Source organism: Crinia signifera, chromosome 3 (assembly GCF_055691185.1).
Source record: "Crinia signifera chromosome 3, ASM5569118v1, whole genome shotgun sequence".
Classification (NCBI taxonomy): Eukaryota; Metazoa; Chordata; class Amphibia; order Anura; family Myobatrachidae; genus Crinia; species Crinia signifera.
The window spans coordinates 44,628,178-44,655,136 of NC_139219.1; the positions used below are offsets into that span (position 1 = coordinate 44,628,178).

A 26,959-nucleotide genomic window follows, 5' to 3' on the forward strand; every position below is an offset into this window, starting at 1 on the left:
AACAGGCAGCTGCTTCTCTCCCCCCTCCCCATCAAAGCAACAAAAAGCAGAGCGAGTTTGTATAAAACGAGTGTTCATTTCTTCTATTGCCAAAATTCTTGCGCAAAACAAAGGAGCAGTTTTAGCACATCACTGCTTAACTAGACTAGAACAACTGACGGCAAGTGATAAGGGTGCCCGCTTTTCACAACTGGTAATCATTTTGGAAGGGATGTTTTAATATACTTGAATGTTAAATTTTGTAATTTACATCTACAATGCCATGTGCATTTTAAAGTCTAATTTGTTGTTTGCAGAACGATCATGGTCAATGTAAGTGCCTTAAACTTCACGTTCTGTCATTTTTCATTTGGAGAACACAGAAAGAGAAACCTAATTATTTGCTTTTGAAGAACCATCTGTTATTTATTGTGGTGCTATGACCATATGAGTTTTTGTCTACAATTAGTTTCAGCCTGCACAAGGTATAAGGAGAAAGATTGCTGTTTAATCATGTTAGCTTCTCCTGAAGATATGTTATGGGCACCTTTAGTTGACTTTTTACCATGTAGACACCTCCAGGGTGATATGCCTAGCGTTCTTTTATGATTGGTCGCTACTAATCATATGGACCGTTCTGGCTGATATATAGATGTGTCCTGATACACTTACCCTCTCTGCGTTGGCATGCCACAGCTAAGTCTGCTGTCATGTCTAAGATGCTCTGCCACAAACAGTGATTCTCATGCTTATGTGCTTTTTTCCTTCAATAAATGAAATTATAATTTTAAATTATATTCTCTATTTACTGCCCTGGTCTTTGTCTTATAATAACTTTTGATTGAAGATTTGGAACAAATGAGGATCTGAGTCAGATGCTATTTCGATATTAACGCAAACAGTCTATAGTTATTTACTTGTGCAAGTGTCTGAGTTGCACAATCCATGTATCCTGATTTTGTATGTACAGAACAGATTTGAACACACTGTAGCAGAAATGTGCCGGTGCTCCTAGATAGGAGGTAAATGGGGGTAGGGGGGTGAATGAAAACACGCGCAGTTCTGAACCCCCATTCATGTTGCTGAATGTGGCTGCATACATAGATGCTAAATTGCCCACATAGTAAGCCATACTTAGATGGAAAAACCGAATCTTAATAATGCACCAAGCAGTATTTCAGCATCTACAGATGCCGATAGTGGGCTTTCCTGCCTTGAACATTTGAATGAAAGGATTTAAACCAGGAGCGCCAATAACATAAAGACCAGGTGTGTAGCTAGGTGAGATGGTACCTGGAGCAAGGGTATATTTTAGCAAACCCCCCCCCATTTTTCCTTCTTATAGTAATGCCCCTTACACATTATGCAGCATACCACATTATACTATGCACCATAATGCCTTTTACACAATATGCCACACAAACCATAATGTCCATTACACATTATGCCACACACTAATTCTTATTACATATTATGCCACATACAGTTATGTTGCTGACACCAATTTATGTCCCACACACAAAAATGCCCTTTACAAATGATGTCCAACAGGAAGGCTTCTACCCCATACATTAATTACAGATTTTTGCCACAGATTTCTTGCTCATTGCCAGGGGGGATACATGCTGGTTGCCAGGGGTTACATGTTAACTTTACAAATGATGTCCAACAGGAAGGCTTCTACCCCATACATTAATTACAGATTTTTGCCAGGGATTTCTTGCTCGTTGCCAGGGGGGATATATGCTGGTAGCCATTGGCGGGTAACATGCTCGTTGCCATGGGAGAAGTTACATGCTTGTAGCTAGGGGGAGTTACATGTTCCTTGCCATTGGGGAGTTATAGGCTCATTGCAAAGGGGACATACATGCTCGTTGCCAGAATGGGGTTACATGCTCATTGCCAAGGGGGTTCTATTCTACAGCGTGCCAGCGCTTCCGGAATACACAGTTCCGGGTAGCTGTGACAAACACTAGAGGTATGGTAGGACCTCTAGTGTCTGCCTCCTCCAAGGTGGATGCCATTCTTGGAGGGGCCTCCATGGACAGAGACTGAAGTGACTGCTCCCTGCCACCAACCTCTTCTGCCTGTTCTCCGGCACAGCAAAGGAGGTCGGAGAGGGGGCCGTTGATGTGCCTTCTCTCCTCCCCAACTCCTGGAGCTTGAGCTCCATTGGAGCCACCCTCTCTATGCCTCTGATAAAGACACAAGCAGCAAATGAAGCATCTGACTCAATTTGCAAAAATAGAAAAACTATTTATGTAATCATGTCCAAATAACTTGTAGTGATAATGTGCCAGCATTACACATAATAAGTGTGTGGTATTGTGCCAAACTACATATAAGTATAGTCATATATCTAGTACAGTCTATAAAACATAGACTGCACCAACAAATTTTTTTATGGTAAATTGTATATAGCAGATGAAATAACCCTAAATCATGGCTGTAAATGTTTATTAGTTACCTACCCATTAAAATAAGCTAGCCCAAATGGAGCAATACTTGAATTGCTCCAATGGTCCCTATCTAGTGCCTGCTGGCATGAAAAATACTTGTATTCCCTCACAGATGTGAGACGCAGCCAGTGGCGTAACTATAATTTTAGCTCCCCCCTGCCAAAAAGTTTGTGGCGCCACCTGGGCTCCTCTCCAGCGTGTTTCCCCAGTGAAGAAGCTGAAACAGAAGAGAGGCAGAGAGCCCAGCAGACACTTCTGCTTCCCCTGGCTCAGACGTGTCCCAGGCCGCCCCAGCACGCCCATCCTTTACACAGTAGCCAATAGCCGTCTCTGTGTACAGTCAATTGAATCAGTGGGTGGATTTTTTGTCTCTGTCATGGCTGACTCCCCTCCGGTGCTTCGCCAGCAGGCAGCAGCATGTCAGTGCGTCGAGCGGGTGCTGGCGCCCACACAGACCCCGCTACCTCTTTCTCCCCCAAGCGGATGCTGGGGCTGCCTTACAGTAGTTACGCCACTGGACACAGCATTAGCCATTTATTGTATAGGATTGTTCACACTTTTAGCTTTGAACATCCATATTTGGCACACATGTAGTTACAAGTGTATCTATAATAGAACTCCTGTACACTTAAGAGTCTAGAATATTTAAGATCAGGGACAGTCCTTTTTTAATGGGGGCCATGTGATCGCTCTGTTGACATTGTGAACTACAATTTGTTCACACTCTGCTGCGAGTGGTTGAGCATCTTTTACCATAGTCCCTTTTGCAAGCGTTTGTAAAAGATGGAGTGAGTGTCTCACAACGCATACCGTGCACACACGTTGAATCACTTACCCTCCAGAGTCCTGCATTGATGCTGCTGAAGAAATCTCTCATAAAAAATATGCGTCAGCCATCTTTCTGGTGATTTGCGCATGCACGGTAGAGGTTTGTCTCTGGGAACTTGTCACGTGCCATGTTTTGGAAGACCTGTGCATGCACAGAGTTTACACTTTTGCAGGGAGGAGTGGGCCTACATGGAATGTGCACACACTCATTCTTAAAATGCCCCTGAGTCTGAATGTACTGGGACTTGTATTCCCACTTTCTGTGTCTTTAGTCCAGGCTAGGTGCAAAATATCCACCAGAGCAGTGGCATTGCAATAGACCCCAAAGACCCCATGGTGGCTTGTGGGCACTGAAAATCTGTGGGGGCTATTGCTACACCACTGCCTGGACCTGCAGATACTTGTCTACTTTACCGTCGCATCTGCCCCATTTAATATGTCCCTCCCTAAATGTCCGCTTCAGAGGAGACAATAATTAAGGATGCTAGGGTAGATGTCAGTCATTTTGGGAGGGACATTTCCAATAAGGGCAGGCTAATTTATACTTACGCCACTGTGCATCAGAGTATGGCCTACATGTAGAATGTAAGAGTCAGAGTTTGCAATCATTTACAGTATGTGACTCGCCCATAAAACAGTGCATACAAGTCACAATCTATAAATGCTGAATACATTTTTGAAACACTATGGCTCAATGGCTACAGCCTCTTTGCATAAACATCATGGGACACATTCAGGGGTAGATGTATGAAGCAGTGATAAGGGAGGAGAAGTGATGAAGTGCCCGGTACTTTATTTCTGGCCAATCAGCTCCTAACTGTCCCTTTTTAAACCCAGCCTGCAACTTAACAGTTGGGAGCTGATTGGCTGGTGATAAAGTACCAGGCACTTTATCATTTCTCCCTATCATTCCCTTATCACTGTGGGTTTTTACACGCTTATTAAACACAGACATTATTTATTTATTTTATTTATTAACAGTTTCTTATATAGCGCATACATATTCCGCAGCGCTTTACAGAGCATAGTTATGAGCAAACACAAAACAAAACAAATTACATTACAAGACAGTTTAGGACAAGTACATGGTTAATACAGATAGTTGCATCAGGGGACAGGACACTGAAGCAATTATCAGGGTGGCAGTGGTTTATATATTCCAAGAAAGGCACATGAGGAGAGAGGGCCCTGCTCGTGAGAGCTTACATTCTAAAGGGGAGGGTTAGACAGACAGGGGTAACACAGAAGGGGGAGAGGTGAGCATAAACAGGTTAGGATGAGAGATGGTCAGGTTTTAAGCAGGAGGGTCGGAAGAGGTCAGCTTAGTGTTTGATATTTTAAGTCTAAAATAGCGCTGGGTCATCCAAGAGTAGACAGCAGAGAGACAGTTGGAGATATGAGTTAGGATGGAAGGAGAGCTATCAGGAAACGAGGGGTAGATTTTAGTATTTTCGGCATAGTGGAAGTCGAGTGAACAAATAAGTTCACCCAGAGAGGACATGTAGAGATAGAGAAGAGGGCCAAGAATAAAATAATCAGGGACACCTACTCTCAATGGAACACCAAGAGACGTAAAGTCATTAGAGGTACAGCTGGGTTATCATGCAGGTTATCCCTCAGAATCAGCCCGTTTATGTTCTAAAAAAAAATCTAAATTTTAAATCTAAGACGGCATATTATTCTTTCATTCTATTTACTGAATTTGATGCATATTTTTCTTGATCCATACACTGTACCAATGACTCAATTTCAAAAAGAATTTAAAGTCTGTTTTATATCTCAACTATTTTTGTCCCCTTAAACTTATTATTTTCTAAGGAGATTTTTAAATTGGGTAAATCAAGAGTATTGTTTGGTATATTGAACGTAAACTGTCATTATGACTGTTCACTCGTACGAGAACTGAAACAATGGAGGTAGTTGCAATATGTATTTAAGATTTAGGCCTCATTTAGCAAAAAATAAGATACTTATCTACATATTGGGATTTTAATGGCTGTTGATTTGAATACAATCATCGGCATGCACTTATCTCTGCTTGTTTTGATGTGATCAAACATACTCATTGTTATTTTTCTAAAATATGACTTAAGGTATTTGTACAAGTAACATTTCTTAGTCATTTCCTGAGCTAAATTGAATAAAAGGTTTTTTATTTTTTTTTATTTGATTGCTTGAATTTATTTTATCTGTATTTTGTAAGCTGAATTATAATTTAGTGCAAAGTTAGTCAAACATAAGTGGGATATAATATTTTGATTCTCATTTATAAATGAGACATTTTTGCATGCTGCAATAAAATCTACTTAATGCATTATGCATAGTGTTCAAGACAAGTGTATTGTCATTACTTTATATATATAAAGAACATCATTTACTAATGGCAGAGATGTGTTTTAAAATACAGCCTGTCTATAAATGATGGAAGTACAATCTCATTTATTAGTTTTGTCAAGGTAGCCCTGAATTATATATGCTAATTAGACTTTGAGCTGTCATGTGATCTGAGAAATCCATTCGGTACACTTCACTTTACATATGCATTTATCTTATCTATTATATACGCAGGTAGAGTGTTGTGAATGAACTCAAATGCCACCAATGCCATCTGATAGCAAGCCAAACCTCTGTTACTTTATCTGTAGGAAAAACCCATACGGCTATCTGGATGAAAGCACCTTAAAGCAACAATCCCATGATTAAAGTGAGGTGTATTTTATTTGCAGAAAATAATACTCCATTCACATCGCACAGATAACCCGAGTTAAAAGAAGTGTTTTACCCAGGTTGGACCCGGGCTGCTGTACAGTGTGAACGGGTAACCCATGTCAACAGTGCAAGGCACCGGAGCGCCCCAGACGGGGGGGGGGGGTGTGAAGATCTGGTGCCGTGTGATTCCCGGGGGCGGGGGTGTCAGCTGCCGCCGGTGCCACTCACCTCTCTGCTCCCTGCTGCAAACTGGCGCCCTCCAGTAGATGGCCCTTGTTGTCAAGCGACCTGGGTCCCGTTCACATTATCTGGAGGAGGCAGCATCGACCCCAAGCGCTGCCTCCTCCCCCGCCCCCCAATGATCGCCGCGGCTCCACCCCGCCCCCTTTCTGATGTCAGCTACTCGGCTTATTGCCGGATTGCTGTGGGAGGTAGCACCGCAAATGACAGGTTGCTCCCGGAGCAGACCCGTGTCCACATCCCAGGTGCAATTGCGATCTGGAAGGGGTATAGGAATGTTGGTGTTTTTCATACAGACTACTTTTTATTGTCTACAGTATAATTCCGTAGTCATGTGACAAATTATTCATGGACCCAAGGAGGCTTTAGATTACTCCTCTGAGCTCTGCCCACAGCATTTCTATAATGGGTACACTGTGTGTGGGGCACATATTACACACATATAATTATACTGGCCCCTTCATAGTCCCGCTGGGAAAATAGTCTGATGGCCATTTTGTGCATGCACACTATATATGTCTTAGGATTGTTTCCATAGACCTGTACAGTACTGCACAAAGCCAGAGACAAGAGTAAGTGCAGTTAGGGAGGAAGGGGCTCGCACAGGCCCCCTCCTCACTTAGGGCCTGATTCAGAAAAGATTGCAAATGCAAAATCTTTCTCTAATGGACCATGTACACTGCAGGTGGGGCAGAAGTAACATGTGCTGAGAGAGTTAGATTTGGGTGAGTTATTTTGTTTCTGTGCTGGTTAAATGCTGGCTGCTTTATTTTTACACTGCAATTTAGATACAGTATCAGTTTGAAGACACCCCACGCAAATCTAACTCTCTCTGCACATGTTACATTTGCCCCAGCTGCAGTGCACATGGATTTGTCCATTGAAGAAATATTTAGTTTCCAGACCCTTACTGAATAACCCCCTTGATCCACTTGCTATCACTTATTTACAAGTAAATCAACATTGTGGCGCCCGCCCCCTGGCCATATCTATCATTACTTTTCTTCCTCGGATACTTCTCTTCCTTTCACAGATGTGGAGCAGGTTCGCTGCCGGAGCTGGGAGTCCATCTTCAATCTAATAGTAAAGATCAGGGATGCACACGGGCCACACAAAGGGGATCCTGCAATGGGGATGGGTATGAGTCATAGGGTAGACAGTAATTAGGTCGACAGACAATAGGTTGACCCCTATTGGTCAAGAGTTAAAAGGTCGACATGCATTAGGTTGACCGTTGACATGGTCAAAATGTCAGAACAAGCAATAGATCGACATGGAAAAGATCAACATGAGTTAAAAAAAAATGTGGGTGTCTATGTTGACATAAGTCGTCATGGACACTGTATAAGTGTAGCGTGTCCTCGTGCATGGTTTGCTTCACTCGCCATGCTTCGGGCACTATTATATTCTACCACTATGTCCTCGTGGATAGTTAAGTATCTTACCCATGTTGACCTATTGCTTGTTTCGACCTTTTGACCACATCGACCTAATGCATTTTGACCGTTTTCATGTCAACCGAATTACTTTCGACCTTTTGACCACATCCCACGGGGGTGCTGAGAGCATTACAAAGATACAGTGTATCACCTGCAGCTGCCATTATATCCAGTGCCTACTCCCTGTATTGCGTCATATGAGTCCCCTCTGAAGATGAGCAGGTGAGTCCAGTTTCAGCCATTATCCTGTGGCTCCGCAGCCAGTTTATTACAGGCTTGTTCTGATGCGCAACAGTGAAACATTTTACAAAGCTTTCCTTTTGTACAGAACATAGCTGGTGATCTAGCAATCACATTATAGCCGGCTCGCAACAAGCTCTCTCTTCACAGCTCAGATAACACAGACCGGAGCTGACATACACACTTTCTTTATCTTCCAATATACCAACCTCCCGCTGCCTGTATCATGTGGGTTTGCAGTATTATTCGTTCCCGTAAACAGTCTTCAGAAAAGTTGTTACATTGCTCGGTTAATTAAAGCAAGCCAGGAGTCTTTCATTTGCTCTATGTCATTTATTACCTACAGAAAATACTGAACCACAATACTCATTTATGAGCCTGATTGTTTCCATCCAACACTGATAATGGGAATAATGGGAGGACTGCACATGTCACCCAACGTTACGGAAAACCTTGGGTTGTCGGCCCTGCTTTTTTTAGGGGGGTGTGTGGGGGGTTGTGTAGGTGCCAGAACTTGTGTCTGCGTCTTTTGACACAAATTTACTCTTCTCTGCTATGGATGTGAGAAGTTTGTTTTTACAGATGAGCCAATGCTGAGTCCATTGAACTGAGTCATTTTAGAAGTCTTTTTACATTTCAAGACGCAAAGTCCATGAAGTTCTCCAGTTAATTTGATGTGTCTGTGACTACCGTTGACAAATGTGCATCGGGAGAATGTGAATTATCCCTTCATCGTCTAACCTTCATACAGTTCAAATGTTACATTTGTTTTAGGGGCCATTCAGATCGCCACAGGAATTGGTTTCCCTGGACAATTCATAGGGTGGCTGACATCAGCGAACCTGTCTCAGTTGTGGAAGCTTTAGACCTAATTACATAGACTCAGACGGCAAAGTCTCTTCAGTGTTTCGGGATTGCTTATGGATCCCTGAGTAGATAGCGATCTGCGATACATTCGCAATCCATACACCGATATGCACGGGGCAGTTACTCTTTCTGTCTGGGCGGCGACGTCTCAGATTAGCTATCCTTGCTGAATTAGGCCCTAATTCTAACTACGGTGTATAATACAGAAATCGTCTTATATCCTCCATACATCAGCAATACATTTTTTCTTTAGCGGCACATTGCTATTTTTACACGGTCCTATTCAGACCCGTTCGTGTGGGTCCAAATTTGGCCCCGTTATTGATGGTGGGGTGTCTGCGCATGCCTGTATGTGCACATGTGTAGACCCCCTGTACGAACACTTTGGCGAGTATCACACACACAAAGACATTCTAGGGTTAATTTTGTTGGGAGCCAGTTGACCTACCAGTATATCTTTGGAATGTGGGAGGAAACCAGAGTACCCGGAGGAAACCCACGCAAGTACGGGGAGAATATACAAACTCTGCACAGTTAGGGCCATGGTGGGAATTGAACCCATGACCTCAGTGCTGTGAGGCAGTAATGCTAACCATTACACCATCCGTACTGCCCCAAATTCATGGGAATTCCCAGGATTTTATGGGAGTCCCAAACAAAAAATGATGGGCATTCCCTGGTCGTGGCGGGCGGCTGATGTCACATGACGTCAGCGCCCACACGGTATTTGCCGATTTGCAGAGGGAATAAAAGTCAGTTTACACTGACTTTATTACCGATGGGGAGATTATTCGATGGTGTGTGGCACTGACCTGCTGGCTAGGCTGCGAGTATACGCAGCCTAGAAAACAGGTCTGAATCCGAACACCCCAAGGACCACAAAATTTGGATTTTTGTAACAATCATATTTATTCTTTAATGTATTAGGAATGTTATTGTCTCAGAAAGTACCCTCAAATTATAGACTTAGAGTAATAAAATGAAAACATGAATGTCACCACTTGTATTTACAGTAGTTATGTATGACTAAAATGTGTGAGCACTATCATAGATCAATATGTATAGATTCATCCTTGTAAAATGGGCAGCACGGATGGTGTAATGGCTAGCATTACTGCCTTACAGTACTGAGGTCTTAGGTTCAATCCCCGAATTTCTTCTGTGGTACTTGTTTCCTAGCACGGCGCCACCGATGTTAATCTTATGTCATCGGGTCTATCAGATGCGATGCAACCCGATTTTTAATTGTACAGCCACCCTGATGGCTGATTCCTATGTTAAATGCACCCCCAGACCCGATTATTAATTGTACACCCACCCTGATGGGTAATTAGTACATTACTGCACATGTATTCTGCGTCCTCTCGCGGGGCTCGCTGTGCTCACCACACTTCGGGCTCGGTGGCTCGCTGCGCTCGTCACACTATATAAAATCAACTCCACGCCGACGTGGATAGTGGGGGTATGAAAATGTCGGAGGACGCATAACGCCGCCACGCTTCAGGTTGGCGTTGATAGTGGGGTGGCGTTAACAATGGGGGGGGGCATTTCACATAGTAATTACCCATCAGGGTGGGTGTACAATTAAAAATCGGCTCTGGGGGTGCATTTAACATAGTAATCAGCCATCAGGGTGGCTGTAACATGTGAAATCGCGTCGCATCGCATGCCATTGTAATGGCATGCGATGCGACGCGATCTTAAAATTGTACAGGAACCTCAGAAAACCCTTATATAGGGTCACATCGGGTCCCATCGCATACCTTAATTAATGGTATGCAATGGGCCCCGATGTGCGCCATGCTAGGAAACAAGTACCTCTTCTGTTTACTACGGTTTCCTCCCACACTAAAAAAATAAATACACTGGTAAGTTAATTGGCTCCCAACAGATAAAAAAATATCCCTAGTGTGTATTTCTTTGTGCAAGTAGTATTAACATACACTGGGAAACGTGTGTCCTACTGTATATAAATAACTGGTAATGATAAAAATACAGGTTAAGTATCCCTAAATGCTCGGGACCACGAGCATTCCGGATAAGGGAATTCTCCGTTTTTTGGAATAAATTTTTTTTAGGCATACTTACCTGTCCCCCGGTGGTGCCCGGTGGTCCCTTAGTGTCCACGTTGTTCCCGGGAGTCCACAGCAGGCCTTCAGCACCGTCTCCGGCGTCTCCAGCGGTCCCAGGAGTGCTTTGCGCGAGTTCCCAGGCGCGCCGGTGACCACGGTTTTTGGAATAATTTTAATACGGGATGCACGGATATGGGATGCTCAACCTGTAGTTGTTAACTGAAAAGAATAAGGTCAGATAGGATGGAGAATAGCTACAGGCAGAGAGGTTCGGGTCTTCCTATAGATCAGGCAAGTAGAAACTGTGGCCCTCCAGCTGTTGTGAAACTACACATCCCAGCATGCCTTGCCATAGTTTTAGAATTACCTGATAGCAAACCTGTGCAAGACATGATGGGATTTGTAGTTTCACAACAGCTGGCGGGCCACAGTTTGGAAATGCCTGCTATAGATAGTTAATGGGATGTCAGAGCTCTGACCCAACTATTCATGGCCATATATTTATATATGTTTACTGCAGGTTTAAGCCATTGTACTGTAGCCCTTGCCATGAATCAATTGCCTGATCATTGTGCCAGTGACAAGGAAACTTCCTCCCCAGTTTAAGTTTTTAGCACTTTAGCAGACGGGTAGTTTGTTGGTAATTACCATTTATCTCCTATTGACTGCTGATCACTGCTATTGAAAGCATCCCCATAGCACATGTATTGTTATTTCCTCAATACAACCCATGTACATTATCCTCTATCCAGATCACTTCTATACATTGTTCATTGTCATACATTGTTCATGGTCTTGTACCCTTTCCCTGATTTGTGGCTCCGTAATGATCACTTTGGCTTGTTTGCTTATTTTTTCTTAATGTTGGAATCTTTTAATTGGTACCTCCTTTGTATGCTCAAAAAACCCTACGGCAATATTCTAATTTTGGAGACTTTTAAAGCCAAACAAATTACTTTCACAGTTATGTTACATCTAGGAGGGAATTCAGTTGGGTGTGAGGCAGTGTGTGAGCACACCTATTACCACAGGTGTGCTTGCTCCCAATACCCACCGAATGCTATTTATAAAAAGTGGTTGTGGTATTTTCAGCTCTGAAATCCATGCGTATTTATAATGAGTTCAGTGTTTGCAGTGCACAGCAGCCCCTGAGTCCATGGGTGCCCACACCACACACTCTGCACCTATTTTTTCATTATTTACCTCTTTAGAGTCCCGAGATGACAGTAGCAGCAGCTGGAAATTAAGTAGCCGAGCCATTATCCCTAAGATCTGCTCATGCGCATTAGAGTCTGAGCCCTCTAGTGCTCAGACTGTACTGTGCTGTGTGAGAAGGGGGTCCAGATGGAGGAGGCTGCACATGGGCCTCACCTCTCTTAAAATGTCAGATGTCCATGTACACGCACATGTATACATGTATATATTATTAAGCCTGCTCGAAGAAGATAATGCTTTGAAAGCTAGTCTGCTACCTTGTGATTGCCTCTGTGTTTGTGCATGTGTGAGAGAAAGATGTAGTTTCACTCGCTGCCAACAGATGGCAGTGCTTTGGAGACTCACAACGGACAGCCATGACCTGAGGAAATTGCTTGATTAAAGCAATGAAACGTTGTCTAGTAAACGTGGCTTAAAGAGTATTATTTCAAAGTCACCTGGAGTGTTGTATTTCTCCCCTCCCTGCATCGTGTATCTTCACTTGGAGCGGGCACCCGGCGCAGCTATTCTCACGCAGGGAGAGCCGGATTATTCCCATTACGTCTCTCTCTCTCTCTCTCTCTCTCTCTCTCTCTATAGATATATATATATATATATATATATATATATATATATATATATATATAAACAAAATCCCTAAAATGACACTGGTTCTATTTATTAGGCGGTCGCTAATAACATTTGATGTGGTCTCCTACTAGTGAGACCTCTCAACCTTAATACCACCACAGTAGTGTTAAATAGTGCCCAGACCCAATCATTTTCTGATTATTTCTATATTTTCTCAATCTATACAAACATGTACAGTTTTTTACATATAAAACATTTATTAAAATAAAAGCATTACATATGCATTTCACAGCAATTCTTTGTAATAGTAGTGACTTTCTCAATTCATAGATGAAAACCTGTACCCAACGCGTTTTGTCTCACTGCGGAACTTCATCAGGGTTGTGGTTTATTAAACAAATCTCTTATATCCTCTATTGGGATTCCACTGGTCAAAGTAGTCAAACCTTCGTAGATACTTCGTGAAAATGCGGAAACTTTCTGTGGGTAGTGAAGATCTTATAATCACTATTATATGGTTTTATTCTTCTCAAATATTTTCAGTGTTTTTACTTCCCTCTTTATAAAGGTACATAATAGGTACCTCTGCAAAAGAGATACTTCAGTTACCCAGCAGTGCCTCAGTACAGGTATCCAAAGAAGATAAAAAATTGTCATGTGTAAAAAGTGGGTAAATCTCCTATTCTCAATTTGGTGAGTTTATCCACTCTCCTTAGATGGTTTATTAAATGGCAAGATGAATGGCCACTCCTGACTGCATTTATGCTCATGCATAAACAGCTAGTATGTATATATATATATATATATATATATATATATATATGCAAGCATTAATATTGTCGACCGCAGGTTCAAGCATGTAATTTTTTAGTAAGACCTAAAAATAACGAATAGCGAACTCTCGTTTCCTCTTCACCTACAGTATTTGTGTACAGAAGTAAAACATATTAGCAAATTATCATAAATACAGTGCATGAGAAATATAAATCTTTAAAATTCATGCTCTTTGGAAATATGTTGTAAATTGCGGACGTGCTAACCATGAAGGAGAGCCGTATATTTCATGACCTTTCTTATGCTTAAATGTGGAATCATACATTGATATTGTAAAGCCTGCAGGAATGTCAGATAGAAATTGTCTCAGGAACAGGAGGGATATTCCACTATTATAATATGTGCAGTGCCTGATTAATGAATCGGCCGATTAGGCGGCAGCCTAGTGCGCCAGGACTGGGGGGCGCCTTGCAGGTGACAGCCGAGGAATAAAATGAAGGCATAATTTATTCCATGGTTGTTCGCTATCACCCACCATGATGTACTGAAGCCAACGTCTCCTTCACATGCCACAAGCATTAAATCCTACATCCCAGTTGTATAACCTTTCATTACATGCACATGGGCAGTGTGACTGGCAAGTCCCGGAGTGCCCATATAAGTGTGTTACCAGTATTACAAGGGGAGCTACATGTGTATTAGCCTAGGGACTTGGAACCTTTAATCAGGCCCTGTATTTGTGTATAGGTATAATGGGTGCAGGATGTGGCATTGACATGGGGCCTGGACTGCTGCACACTGCTGCTGTGATGCTCAGTAACACTCCTCCCAGCATTCCTTGTGGTCACGTCTGCACCAGCCAGATGAAATGCAGCTCTAGATGCAATACAATGTGGCATAATATGTCCTGATGGTATGGCACTGGGAAGCCCAATGTGAACTAAAGGTAGACGGACCTCCTTCATCTGTGGATGGGTTGGGATCATTTGGTCTATTGCATTATGGTCGAAAGTCATTAGGTCGAATCCATTAGGTCGACATGCTAAAAGGTCGACATGACACTAGGTCGACATGTGAAAAGGTCGACATGATTCTAGGTCGAAAGGTCATTAGTTCGACAGGTCATTAGTTCGACATTGTCTATGTCGACATTCACAAGGTCGACATGGGGTTTTTCACTGTTTTTTTTACCTGAATGTCAACACAGTCGACATGGACACAGTTTAAAGTGCACTGCATCCCCTCGCATCGCTCGCTGCGCTCGCTATGCGTCGGGCACGGTGCCTCGCTACGCTCGGCACACTATTTTATTCTCCCACCACGCCCTAGTGGATGGTAGGGCATGAAATACCACCTGTCAGCACATGTTGGCTCAAAAAACAGTGAAAAACTCCATGTCGACCTTGTGAATGTCGACATAGACAATGTCGAACTAATGACCTGTCGAACTAATGACCTTTTGAACTAGAATCATGTCGACCTTTTCCCATGTCGACCTAGAGTCATGTCGACCTTTTAGCATGTCGACCTAATGGATTCGACCTAATGACTGTCGACCATAATGCAGTAGACCAAATGACCGCATCCCCTGTGGATATATATTGCAGTAAAACCCCTGGAAACTACTAGGGTGGGGGGGGGGGTGTAAATTACTGTTGCTATGGAGAGAAATTTATTTTTGGAAACACTGGGGTGGTGCTGTCTTAAAATAGTCATGGAACCAACAAAGTTATAGCTACCCCCATCTATTCAAAGATAGAACGTTTGTTTCAATGGTGAACATGCAACTTCAGCCGATTATGGTTACTTAACCTATTGCCACCATGAATCCATAAATATATAAACCTCATTTTGCAGAGGCGTGGAAGGCCTGAAAGGGGTCAGAGCCAAGTGTAAAGTGGGAGTGGGCGTGGCTCCCAGAATGGGCGTGGTCTAGCACAACAACTCCCGCCATCGCCCACTGCTCCGCTCCCACTGCACTGAATAGATGCCGTGAACACAGAGTCTATTCAGCGATCACTGGCTCCCCCAACTCCCCCCCCCCCCCTGACTGTGGGACACTGTGACCCGCAGGTGGGACAGCATCCTATATGCGGGACTGTCCCGCTGTAATCAGGACAGTTGGGAGGTATAATATGTTGTATGTGTGTGAATTTCTATTTTGTGGTTTCTTTTTTTATATCATTTAAAAAATCATATATAAGGCAGGGCTATATATGTTTAAAACTAAGGCCACCAATGAAAAACAGACTTTTTCTTATGTTTTATTTTATTTCTAAATATTATATTTATATCTTACCACGTATCTTTGCATGTAATATAATTGTTTTCTTTTTAAATAAAAATAAAATAGATACATATTTGAAATGAGTGGGTGGAGCTGGCACCAGTTCTCCTGCATTGTTCCTTTTTTTATTGTCACCCTTGTTTCTTTAGGTACTTGAATATTCTTATATACTCTGTCTTCTACTATTGTCGAAGATGAATAAATGAAGGTGTTGCTGATTTTTGTTTTCTTTTATTATACAGGTATCTGGCCCTCGGAAGAGGTACTGGCCTACTACTGCCTCAAACACAAAGACATGTTCAGGTGAAGAAAATAAAAATGAATATAGACAGGAATAAATTGTTCTTTCCATTAGATTAGTTATGATGAAAATCACTAGAATATACATGTATGTAGGGGGGAGTACAAGGTGACAACATGTTGCTATTGACAAAGAATGCTAAACTGCCTGTGGGTACTAATATTGCACAGCAAGCTTTGCTGTACGTCAAAGACTTCTGATTTCCACTTCAGGCATTTTATTTCACTTTGATTTTTTTTGGGAAACAAAAGTGCGTCTTCAGTCAATCAATGCATATTGTGAAGGTCAGACAGAATAACAGGCATTTCGTAAACTCTCTTCTGTCATTAGAACTATTGAGTATTATGCAATAAAAAAAAATACCATATCATTTAGCTGTGTCTGCCAGCAATGGTTATATCGGACGGCAGATTATGTATTTTCTTACTTATAATACCTGGTGCCATGCCAGCTCTGCAGCAATTCACTAAAAGGCCCGGTGCACTGGTAAGATGCCTTTTGTAAAGTCGATGACAAGTCTTAATTTAACGTGATATCACCACAACCCAAAGTCACCTTCGGGTGGTAAATTCAAAAATATTGGAGAAAAAAATAAATAAACGGAAGCTGAATCAGCGAGTTCAAATTTCAATTTGTGAGTGAAGATACATATAAACATTTTTTTCTGTTGTTTGTATAATCCAAAAGAGGATTAATAACACAATTTTCTACTGACAATTACATTTCGCTACTCTGGCAAGTTTCAGTTTTTTATAGAGACGACTATTGACAAAGGAGAAAGGAAAAAAAAAAAGAACTTTCTCAGATTTTTTTTTTTTTGTAGCTCAGCGGTGGTAATGTTGCAGAAAACACTAATGAGGAAGCCCCCCACCGCTTTGCCTGCTTTGTGACTTTTCTTTATCATAATTATTTTTAAAACGCAAAACGCCATGAGGTCGCTGGGTAGTGTCCCTACAACTTCCTGGTAACTTTTTTTTCTTCTTCTTCTCCCCCTCCTACTGCAGATGGCAGTTTATTCTGCTAACATATATATGTCTGCCCATTTTCTCCTCATTTGTATGGCTCTCTTTCTGTTTTTTCAGGGACCTTGCTGTTTGTGAGCTAGGGGGTGGCATGACATGCTTGGCTGGTCTCATGGTAGGTCTTTTCTCAATTCCAATTCCATTCACAGAGTCGAACAAAAGGCGAAACGGTTCCACTGCCTCCAACTGCTGGGTCAGAGAACTGTCAACAGCGTCCGCTGCGGTCAAGCTGCAGTCTTGAGAGACCTTACAGGCTGCCTTGCTTTCGTTTCATATTGATTTTATGGTTGCCTCGGAGAGCAGAAACATTTTCCTTGAGTGTAGTCAATATCTCTTGTCGTGGCATTCCAATCCGCAATATGTTACGTCTTGCCATAGCTGAAGCTCTCTCTGTTTTTTTTTTCTCTTCCATATTATAGTCCCATTCGCTAAAATACAGGAATAGCCTTGCGAATCACAGTTGGAGCACCATGATATAGCCACTAATGTTTTGCCTGCATTATTACACCAACAAACATGATCCAGAGCTCTCAGTAATTAGATTCTTTTGAGTTAGATTGGCCATTCACGGGAGTCGGTGACCATTCTTCAGCTCGTGAGTCATGTATTCAGGAGATATTATGTTGCAGCACTGTGCATTAGACAAGTTTCTATGTCTCTGCAAATAAAGGCATATTGTTACACTGATTGGCATTTGACAAACCTGTCGCATTTATACAATGTGTTGAGGTTACAGCCCAATGTGCGAGCATGTCAAGCTCACAAAAAAAAAAAAAAATTACCCTTACAAAAGCCATCAGCTTGCAATGCAAAGTTATATGAAGGGCATCAGGCAGCCAGACAGAAAGAGGCTGAAAGGCAGAATGACAGGCCTCGTATGATGGTTCTAGTAGATAAACAGAACCCGCAAATGAAAGCCTCTCGGAATACCATCATCCGCTGTCACAATGCAATTACTGAACAGAATGATAGCAAGATAGAGACTCCCGAAAATGGAAAGATAAAAGTATTGACTGATTTGATTGAATGATTAAAATAATGCAGACATAAAATGAAAAAGATTGAAGATTGTTACGGAGAAATAGGTGAACGAGCATGATACTGGATGCTTGTCACTCCTGTCTCCACTTCCGCGAGACAACCTGCATTTCCTGATTCTATCACCCCTCTCTTCTTCCCTTTAGGTCGCTGTTTATGCAGAAGCCAGTGAAGTCCTGTTAACTGATGGCAACGAAAAGGCCGTTGGCAGTATCCTTTTAAAAAAAGACTTACGCTGGCCCCGTTAGTCCTCTCTGAAATATATAATATATTTGCTTAAGGAATATATTTGCATAATAATTTTTTTTAGAGGTTCAGGCTTTTCATTTATATAAGAAAATTATAAATACAGACATGCGTAAAGATTTTGGGTTCGATGCATTAAGCCTTGGAGAGAGAGATAAAGTACCAGCCAATCAGCTCCTAGCTCATTTTTCAAACACAACCTGTAAAATAGCAGTTAGGAGTTGATTGGCTGGTACTTTATCTCCGCCCACTGTATTTCTATCCAATGAGACTGTACTTCTCTCCACTGAAGTACATAGACTCCTTCAGTGTTTTTCTGGAGCAAAATGATCTTTTCACAGAGTTTGATATTGAAATTCCTATATGTTTGTGATATGCTCAATGAGAAACCTGCTGTTCTCTACCAAAACCAATAGGATGTTAGCTTTTATCTGTTTTATTCAAGTAGATTGCTGAAAGCTAATACATGATAGGTTGTTAGGATTTACAGCCTACTGATGCTCTTGGTATGCCATTACATAAACTGAGATATCCAGCACATATCAATTGATTGTAATAACCAATGCCATGAACTAATTTAACATTTAAATCAAAATTCAATATAGTAAATAAAACTATGCAATGATTGATTAGCAATATGAGGGTTCCAGCATTCCTGTTCTATTAGGCCCTTATGTTTAATTGAGCATGCGCAGTAAATGGTTCAGTGGTATAATTTGGTGCATAATTATACAAATAGGCCCTTATTCAGATCTGATCGCCGTACAAATTTGTTCTCAAAATGGGTAAACCATGTGCACTGCAGGTGGGGCAGATGCAACATGTATAGAGAGAGTTAGATTTGTGTGAGTTATTTTGTTTCTGTGCAGGGTAAATACTGGCTGCAGAGACTGAAATCTCAGAACCAGACCGAGAAGGGGGCTCATCCTTGGTACAACTAATGGTGTGTAATAGAATAGCCTGCAGTTTTACCTGATCCGCAGTTATGCCCCTGCAATCTGGCCCCATACTGTGTAGCAAGCATTAAATTAAGTTTAATCTTTCTACACAGTATGAGGCCAGCAACCCCGGAACCAGACTAATCTAAATGATTCCTGATGCAGCTCTCAGGGCAGCTGCTTCCTCTGAATGGGAGAAGAGTCCTGTAGGAAGGTGGCAAAGCATCCTGTGAGGAGAGGAGGCGGAGCTATCAAGATGCACAAATAAGGAGAATGAGGGGGGAAAGGAACCCAATACAACCAGGAACACCCTCTCAGTCTCCCCACCAAGGTGAGTATGAGTCAGATTTATTCTAGTCAGGGCCCTCTCCCTCTATCCTCCTCCCACCCACGCCTCTCTCTCTCTCATTTGCTCCTATACTTTTTCTATTTCCTCCACCCCCACCCATTTATCTTCGTATCTCTTCCTCCTCTCTCCCATTTTCCCCTATCCATCTCTTTCTCATCCCCCATTCCTTCTGTTTCTCTTTCTTTTTTCCCATTCTGCCTCTTCTTTATCTTTCTTTTGCTCCTCTCTCATTTCCCATATTCATCTCTCCCCCCCCCCTTTTTTTTCTCTCTCACGCCCCTTTATTTGCCATTCCCAGGCCTGACCGTCTCTTATAGTAGCCCTGTTTGTGACAAAAGAACAATTAAGTTCTGAAACAATAACTCTCTTGGTGGCATATAATTTGTTGTTTGTCTATGTCTCAGTAAGCTGTGGACACGGAAGGCAACAGGAGCATACATACTGTATGAAATGGTGTGTTATAATGACAGAAATACCAGTAACAGGATAGGACGCTATAGATCACATGACATGCATTATTTAACAGCAACCGCACATGTGCCAGCGCATCCCTGCCTCACTGATAGCAGCACATCCCTGCCTCGCTGATAGCAGCGCATCCCTGCCTCGCTGACAGCAGCGCATCCCTGCCTCGCTGACAGCAGGGCATCCCTGCCTCGCTGACAGCAGCGCATCCCTGCCTCGCTGACAGCAGCGCATCCCTGCCTCGCTGACAGCAGCGCATGCCCCGCAAATTTGGTATAATATGTATATGTGTGTAAGGTGCGCTATGTGTATCTTTGTGTAATATAGATGGATCCCCCAAGGCTTCCCTCCCCTTCCTCACAGTAATTCCTGTATAGGCCCTGTAAGAGTGGGAAAATATATGAAAGATGAGCTGTGATCATGTCCTAAAGCCTTCTATGAGAGCAAACTACTGAAGTACCACTCTGGGCCATTCTGTGCAGTTCAACATCTTCTCTTACTAAAATTGTACCAGGTTGAGTCAGGACTACGAGCATTTTGGATAAGGGATTTTTTGGGATTTTGGAATATTTTTTTTTCATACTTACCTGGTCCCCTGGTGGTGCTCCCATGGTCCCCCGACGTCCATGGTGTGCCACGGCATCCACGGCAGACTCCAGGATCCTCTGAAGCGGAATCTCTGGTCCCACGGGTGCATTGCGTACCCACGCATTCGCGCAATGCACCCCTGGGAAATATTCTGAGAAACTATGGTTTTCGGAATATTTCAGCTTTCGAAATACATGGATAAGGGAGAACTGACCTGTGTGTGTGTGTGTGTGTGTGTGTGTGTGTATATATATATATATATATATATATATATATATATACATACGCACACCTACGTATAGTTGCGTTTATTAGTTGGAAAGACTTATTTTAAGAAACATTCATTGGTTTACAAATTTCTATCACTGAAATAGTCCCTTTGGGCTACAGTATATTTTTACAATCAGACTTAAATATGTAGCTTGCCACACTATTGATGCTAATTTATGCTGTTTCGAATTTCCTGTGACACTGCTTTGCTGCGTACACAGACGGACGAGCAATTGAACTGTACACTGGGAAGAGTAATTTGCAGCTGCACTGAATGCTAAGACTGGCACAGGGTCTGATTTCTACAGTGAAGCTGTTGGAGATTAAGAGAGGAAATGGAAGATGTCTATTTGCATTTGTTCTCTTGATTCATTTAACGTGAATTGCCAAGGAAGATGAAATTGTTATTCCACTGTGATTATGGTTTCTAAATGATCCTATCTCCAAAGTACAATACAAGGTAAATCCTGTGGAAGGTTGTACTATACATAGTATATGCACTTATTATACTTTAGCCTTGGCTTCATTTTGTTCTACGAACGGATGATAAAGACTAAATTAACCACAAGCTATTAACAAAAATTGCTGTTAGACAATGGTGTAAGGTTGTAGCACAGGTAATTTCACACCGTTTTCGTTATGTACTAAGTCTGTGGTCATTTTTATTTCATAGATAAAATCTTTGATAGTTTTTTTTTCTGTAGAATTGTATAGTAGATATATCCAATCAAATAAGCTTTTAAAAGCATAATTTCACCCATATCTACATTTCCGTCCTGTAGAAACCGGTCACATCTCTAATGCTGGGCATACTGTATACTGAGGCAGATGTATTAAGCCTTAACAAGAGATAAATGCCAGGGGGATAAAGAGAGATACACGTCCAGCCAATCACCTGCTAACTGCCATGTTACAGGCTGTGTTTGAAAAAAGTCAGTAAGGAGCTGATTGGCTGGATGTTTATCTCTCCTTATCACCCTTGCATTTTTCTCTTGTTAAGGCTTAATACATCTGCCCCATTGTCAGATATAGGGGGGTATAAGGGTCGATTCAATACAGATTGGTCCCAAGCATATTCAAGCTGGGGAACCGATGTTGCGCATTTGCGCATGTGCAGGGCCACTGTACGAACGCCTTCAGTCGGCGACTATCACAGTCACTGAGGCGTTTCTACAAGTGGAGGCGGATGGGGACGGATCAGATGAACACCCAGCATTTAATGGGCATCCCCATGAAAACACTGGGTGTTCTACTGGGAACGCAGGTGGACCGATGTCTGTCGGGGGCAGGTGCCCCCTCTTCAGCGGACGCGGATGGAAATATAAGTCAGTTCAGAGTGACTTTTATTTCCAAAGTGGGAGAGAGATCATTTGATGGCCGGTGAGCATCCAATGATTTCTCTCCCCTTCAGCCCCATGTGAGGGGATGTGCTTGTGTACATGTTACCGAGGGAATTTGGTGGTGGGAGGGGCGGACGTTCGGCACGGGTGGCATTTCAGGGCTCGCTAAGCAGAGAATTACTGCTGCTTAGGGAGCCTGGCTGAATCAGGCCCATCATTTCTGTTCCCCTGCTGTGGAGGAACCAGGGAAATGTTGGGCAGGCAGACACTGAGTTTGAGGATTTCTTTTGCCTGTTTTATTGTCCCTTATTAGTCACAGACATACACTATGCAATCATAAATCTGATCTACAGATAAACAGCGTATCGGGCCAATAATTGCATAATGTCTGTCCAGATTAAGATTGACCATACGAGTCATAGGTTTAATCATAGCTTGTATGACCAGCTTTACTAACAGGGCACATGATCGCACCAAAAACAAACTTGACCGTTATGACGTGACTATTTGAAAAAAACATAGGTCACCTCAATAGAGATTGCAAATGCCGGGATTCCTAGCAGCTGGAGGGCTACAAGTCGCTGAGCATCCAGAAAGCTCTAGACTAAGAAAGGTGGAACTTTTATTTCCACAAGTTACTGTCTGCATATCTTCTGTAGAACATTTTACATAAAACATTATGTATAATGTATTATAAGGTAGCGTTGGCCATACTTTTTATTGAAGAGCTACTGGAAGACAGTAGTTGTCATTTGTCAGGCATCAGCAGAGTGTGCAGCTACTGGTGTGTATGCTCTGAATCTCCCACTGGTCTGGCTACTGGTGGTTGCGACCCAGGAGAGTGGTGGACCTTGCTTGTCCGCCAGTATACCCCGGCTGTTCCGGTCAGCGGTGGTTCCTTATCAATGGGTGCAGCCATGTTTTGTAGGGTCGGCTGACTATTGTTAGGCCAATTGCAGTGAATTCCTCTCCTACAGGCTCCAGGAACCAATTAGCAGGCAGCTTTGGGTATTTAATTGGGAAGTCGAGGGATTCCAGTTTGCCAATGCACCCATATTCTATGTGTGTGTTCTCTGAGCTACTGATCGTGAATCAGCAGTTCACTTTTGGTTTCATCTTCAACGTTACCTTCTCAGCAAGTCCAGTCCAATCCACCAGGTTATTCTCTGGTTTTATCTTAGTCTTCAAGCGTTATATTTCCAGCCAGTCCAGAATTTGCTGTTTCAGTGACAAGTATGTCAACCAGTCCGGCAGTTGTCTGTTAAGTATCCTGTTTCTTATCCAGCTCAGCGATCTCCGGTTCAATTTCCAGAAACCCAGCTCATCCGATACTTGACAGTTCAGTAGCAAGGCCAAGCCAACCAAGCATCCAGCAGGCCTGTATTTAGTCATTCCTATCTATTCATGTACCCTTTCGTCCAGTACAATAATCTCTTCATCAACTATAGGGTAGTATCCAATGACCCAAGTAAAAGGCCGCAATCGGCTCACCAGCTGTAGAAAAGTCCAAATTCCCTTGCGGGATTCCCTGGTGAAGACCGCTGGCAGGTTTAGACTTCACACCTCCGCCTCAGGTTTTTGTCAACTACCAGATTTTAGTCCCTGTTTAGCCCTAAGTACATGATGTGATGAAAAAGTACATTAAACCAGCCAACTTTGAACCTCTTAAAGCCAGCCCTGCACTAAGTCAAAGTGTATGATCAGTTCCACCTTCCTCATCGGTCGTGACATCATGGTGCAGTTAGTTAGAATGAAGCATACATTTAGTGCAGGGCACATCAGGCTCCTTGCACATCAGGCTCCTGAGAAGCCTCCTTGCTACTGACCCCAGGTCGCTGTCAAATGTTTAACAGTGGCACTTCCACCAGAGGCCGGGGTCTAGAGACTAATGTGTGAGTTTATAGAAGTGGAGATATTGCCCTTAGTAACCAAACAGATTCTACTAATTTACTTAGCACCTACTAGAAGATTATAGCTATCATTTGATTGGTTGCTATGGGTAACATCTCAACTTCTATAAACCCACACTTTAGTAAATGTACCCCCTGTAGCCTCAGTATCCAAGTCTGGCTCTGACTGAGTCAGTGTGGAAACTGTTGAGGCTGCTATATAAAAATATAACTCAAGTATTAGATTTATGTAGGCAACATTTGCTTCTATTTACTTACCTAGTGCATGTTTGTGATTTGAAATTTCATATTCATGATTGTGTTCTCTAGACAAAGGAAACTGCTCCACTTATATCTGATGATATAAGAGACCCAGTGAAAGTGACCATTCATTGACCATTTGAAATACAAAAAATATTTTCACTCTGGCTATTGTTTTAGGTGTTGGTTAATTGTTTTGTGTTCGCTGTTTGTTTCTGTACAGTATGTATGAATGTATAGAAGTATGCATTTAGATCATATTTATTGGATTTTGCACACCTGCAATCACTTTCCTTAGCAATATTTAATTTAAAATGTTTAAAAAAATTAAATGTAGTTATTTAAAAAATAACTAGAAATTCTCACAATACCTATGTACATAAGCTAGACATGGTCATCCCTGTTTAAGTAAAGTAAAGTGACCACCCAAATCAAGTATTCATTCAAAAATCCTTATTCTTTAAAAAAAATTCTATATAAAAAAAAAAAGTCGCAGAATTAGATTTGGGAGCATGGGTCCCCATTTTTCTATATTATATATTCTGTCACTCATTGCATGTGTTTTAAGACAAAAATATTGTTCAGTTTATCCACACGCATACTGTACTATTTTGTTTACACACATACTGTACTGGTGTATTCAATGCTCCCGATTCACCATTTTTTGGGGGTGTGAATCTGGATGTTTTCACTTGCAGTGAATCTTTTTCCCTGAAAATCTGATTCACCCTATTCAATGTTCACTGTTCGCCGAAAGTGAACAGTGAATGCCAGACAGTTCTCCTTTTCATGCTTGCTGCAATTCGCTGGTGTATTTCATAGTTACATAGTAGGTAAGGCTGAAAAAAGACTTGCGTCCATCTAGTTCAACCTGGTATAGAATAAATATCCATTGCTGATTTGGTAGGTTCTGGTATTTTACAGACAAATTATATTTCTTATTTGTACCCATGGATGTTTTTCTCCAGTAAATGTTTGTCCAACTTTGCCTTGAACGCATTTAATGAGCCAGCCGTTACCACCTCTCTGGGAAGAGAGTTCCAGAGTTTGACTGTTCTGACCGTAAAGAAATTCTTTCTACTAGCTGAATGAAATCTTTTTTCTTCTAATCTATACTCATGCCCTCGCGTCCTAGATTCCTTTCTAGTAGAAAAGAGGGTGTGTGACAGTTCCTTATATTGGCCCTTGATATACTTGTACATGTTGAGCATGTCCCCCCTTAAACGTCTCTTCTCTAATGTAAATAGTCCCAAATTGCTTAATCTCTCCCCGTAGCTTAAATTCTCCATTCCCCTAATAAGCTTTGTTGCTCGCCTTTGGACTTTTTCTAATTCTATGATGTCCTTTTTATAGTGTGGGGCCCAGAACTGTACTCCGTACTCTAGGTGAGGTCTCACCAATGCTTTATATAGTGACATAATTACCCTTGAGTCCCTAGTTTCCATTCCCCTCTTAATACATGCCAGAACTTTGTTGGCCTTTTTTGTAGCTACATTACAATGGGCACTACATCCTAGTTTGCTGTCTATTTGGACTCCTAGATCCTTTTCAATGGGGTTTTCACTGGGATTCGCCGAGAGTGTATTCAATGCTAGGATGGAGAACTGCTTTCTCCCTGATTTTTGCCATGATTCACCGTTTTGCATTCAACATCTTTTTACGGTGAACTGGAAAGTGATCTTTTAAAATAAAGGGGTTTTTTTGGTGTCAAAAATCTGAATTTTTTTTTCTGTAAAGGGGCATGCTATTTTTAATTATGTGCTTGAAGCACATTAATATATATTTTAATTTGATTTTTTATTTTTTATACATTTAAAAAAAAAATGTACACATTCGCCAGCAGGGGGCCGGTAGCCGCTCATTAAATATTCATATATTCACTTCACACTGGTCCCGGCTTATTACGAGCGGGACCAGTGAAGCGGCTCCCTACCCTTGTCCCCTGCCAGCTCTTCCGGCCTGTGTGCCTGGGAGCCCTCCTTCTCCCCCACAAATCCTGGGGCAGGCAGGGAGGCTTATATCTCCCTGCCTGCCGCCATCCCCTGGCTCCCTGCAGCGAATGGTTAAAATTCACCGTTGGGGCAGCGAGCGCCTGCGGCATTGAATAGGGTGACAGGGAGGGCTGGCAGCGAATGCTGCAGCCCTCCGGAACCCTGCAAATGTGCAGTGAATCCTGAACCAGATTCACTGCACATGGTGAGAAAACACATTGAATACTCCTAATATTGTAATTGCCCAAACTGGATGATATCTGGCTATTAACCTCATACATCTTCACTCAGTTGTTAATTCAGTCTGAAAATTATTGCAGTGGTATTAATCTCTGAATGTGTATCAAATAATCAACTAATTGGGTGGCCAATACAGATATGCAATACAACATTCGAAAACTGATTCCACTGTACAGTATGTGTCACTAGCTAGAGATAATACTGTGGATCTGCTGTGTACAGTATGTACAATCATATTCAATGCTCAGACCTAACCAGCGGTTGTATGTGGTATAGATGGATACCAGTTGCGGCTCCAAAAGATCAGCTGCAGCACAGTTAAAAATTAAATAGGGGAGAAAC

The 26,959-nt window shown here is 42.2% G+C and overlaps 1 protein-coding gene across 1 annotated transcript in view; it reads left to right on the forward strand.

The window, feature by feature from the left end:
* Positions 1-26,959, forward strand: part of CAMKMT (calmodulin-lysine N-methyltransferase) — a 440,111-nt gene that overhangs the window by 323,818 nt on the left and 89,334 nt on the right. The window contains exons 4-6 of the mRNA XM_083175720.1: positions 15,922-15,982; positions 17,063-17,117; positions 18,187-18,250. Coding sequence (XP_083031846.1) covers positions 15,922-15,982; positions 17,063-17,117; positions 18,187-18,250 — 180 coding nt within the window. The remainder of the gene's footprint in view (positions 1-15,921; positions 15,983-17,062; positions 17,118-18,186; positions 18,251-26,959) is intronic.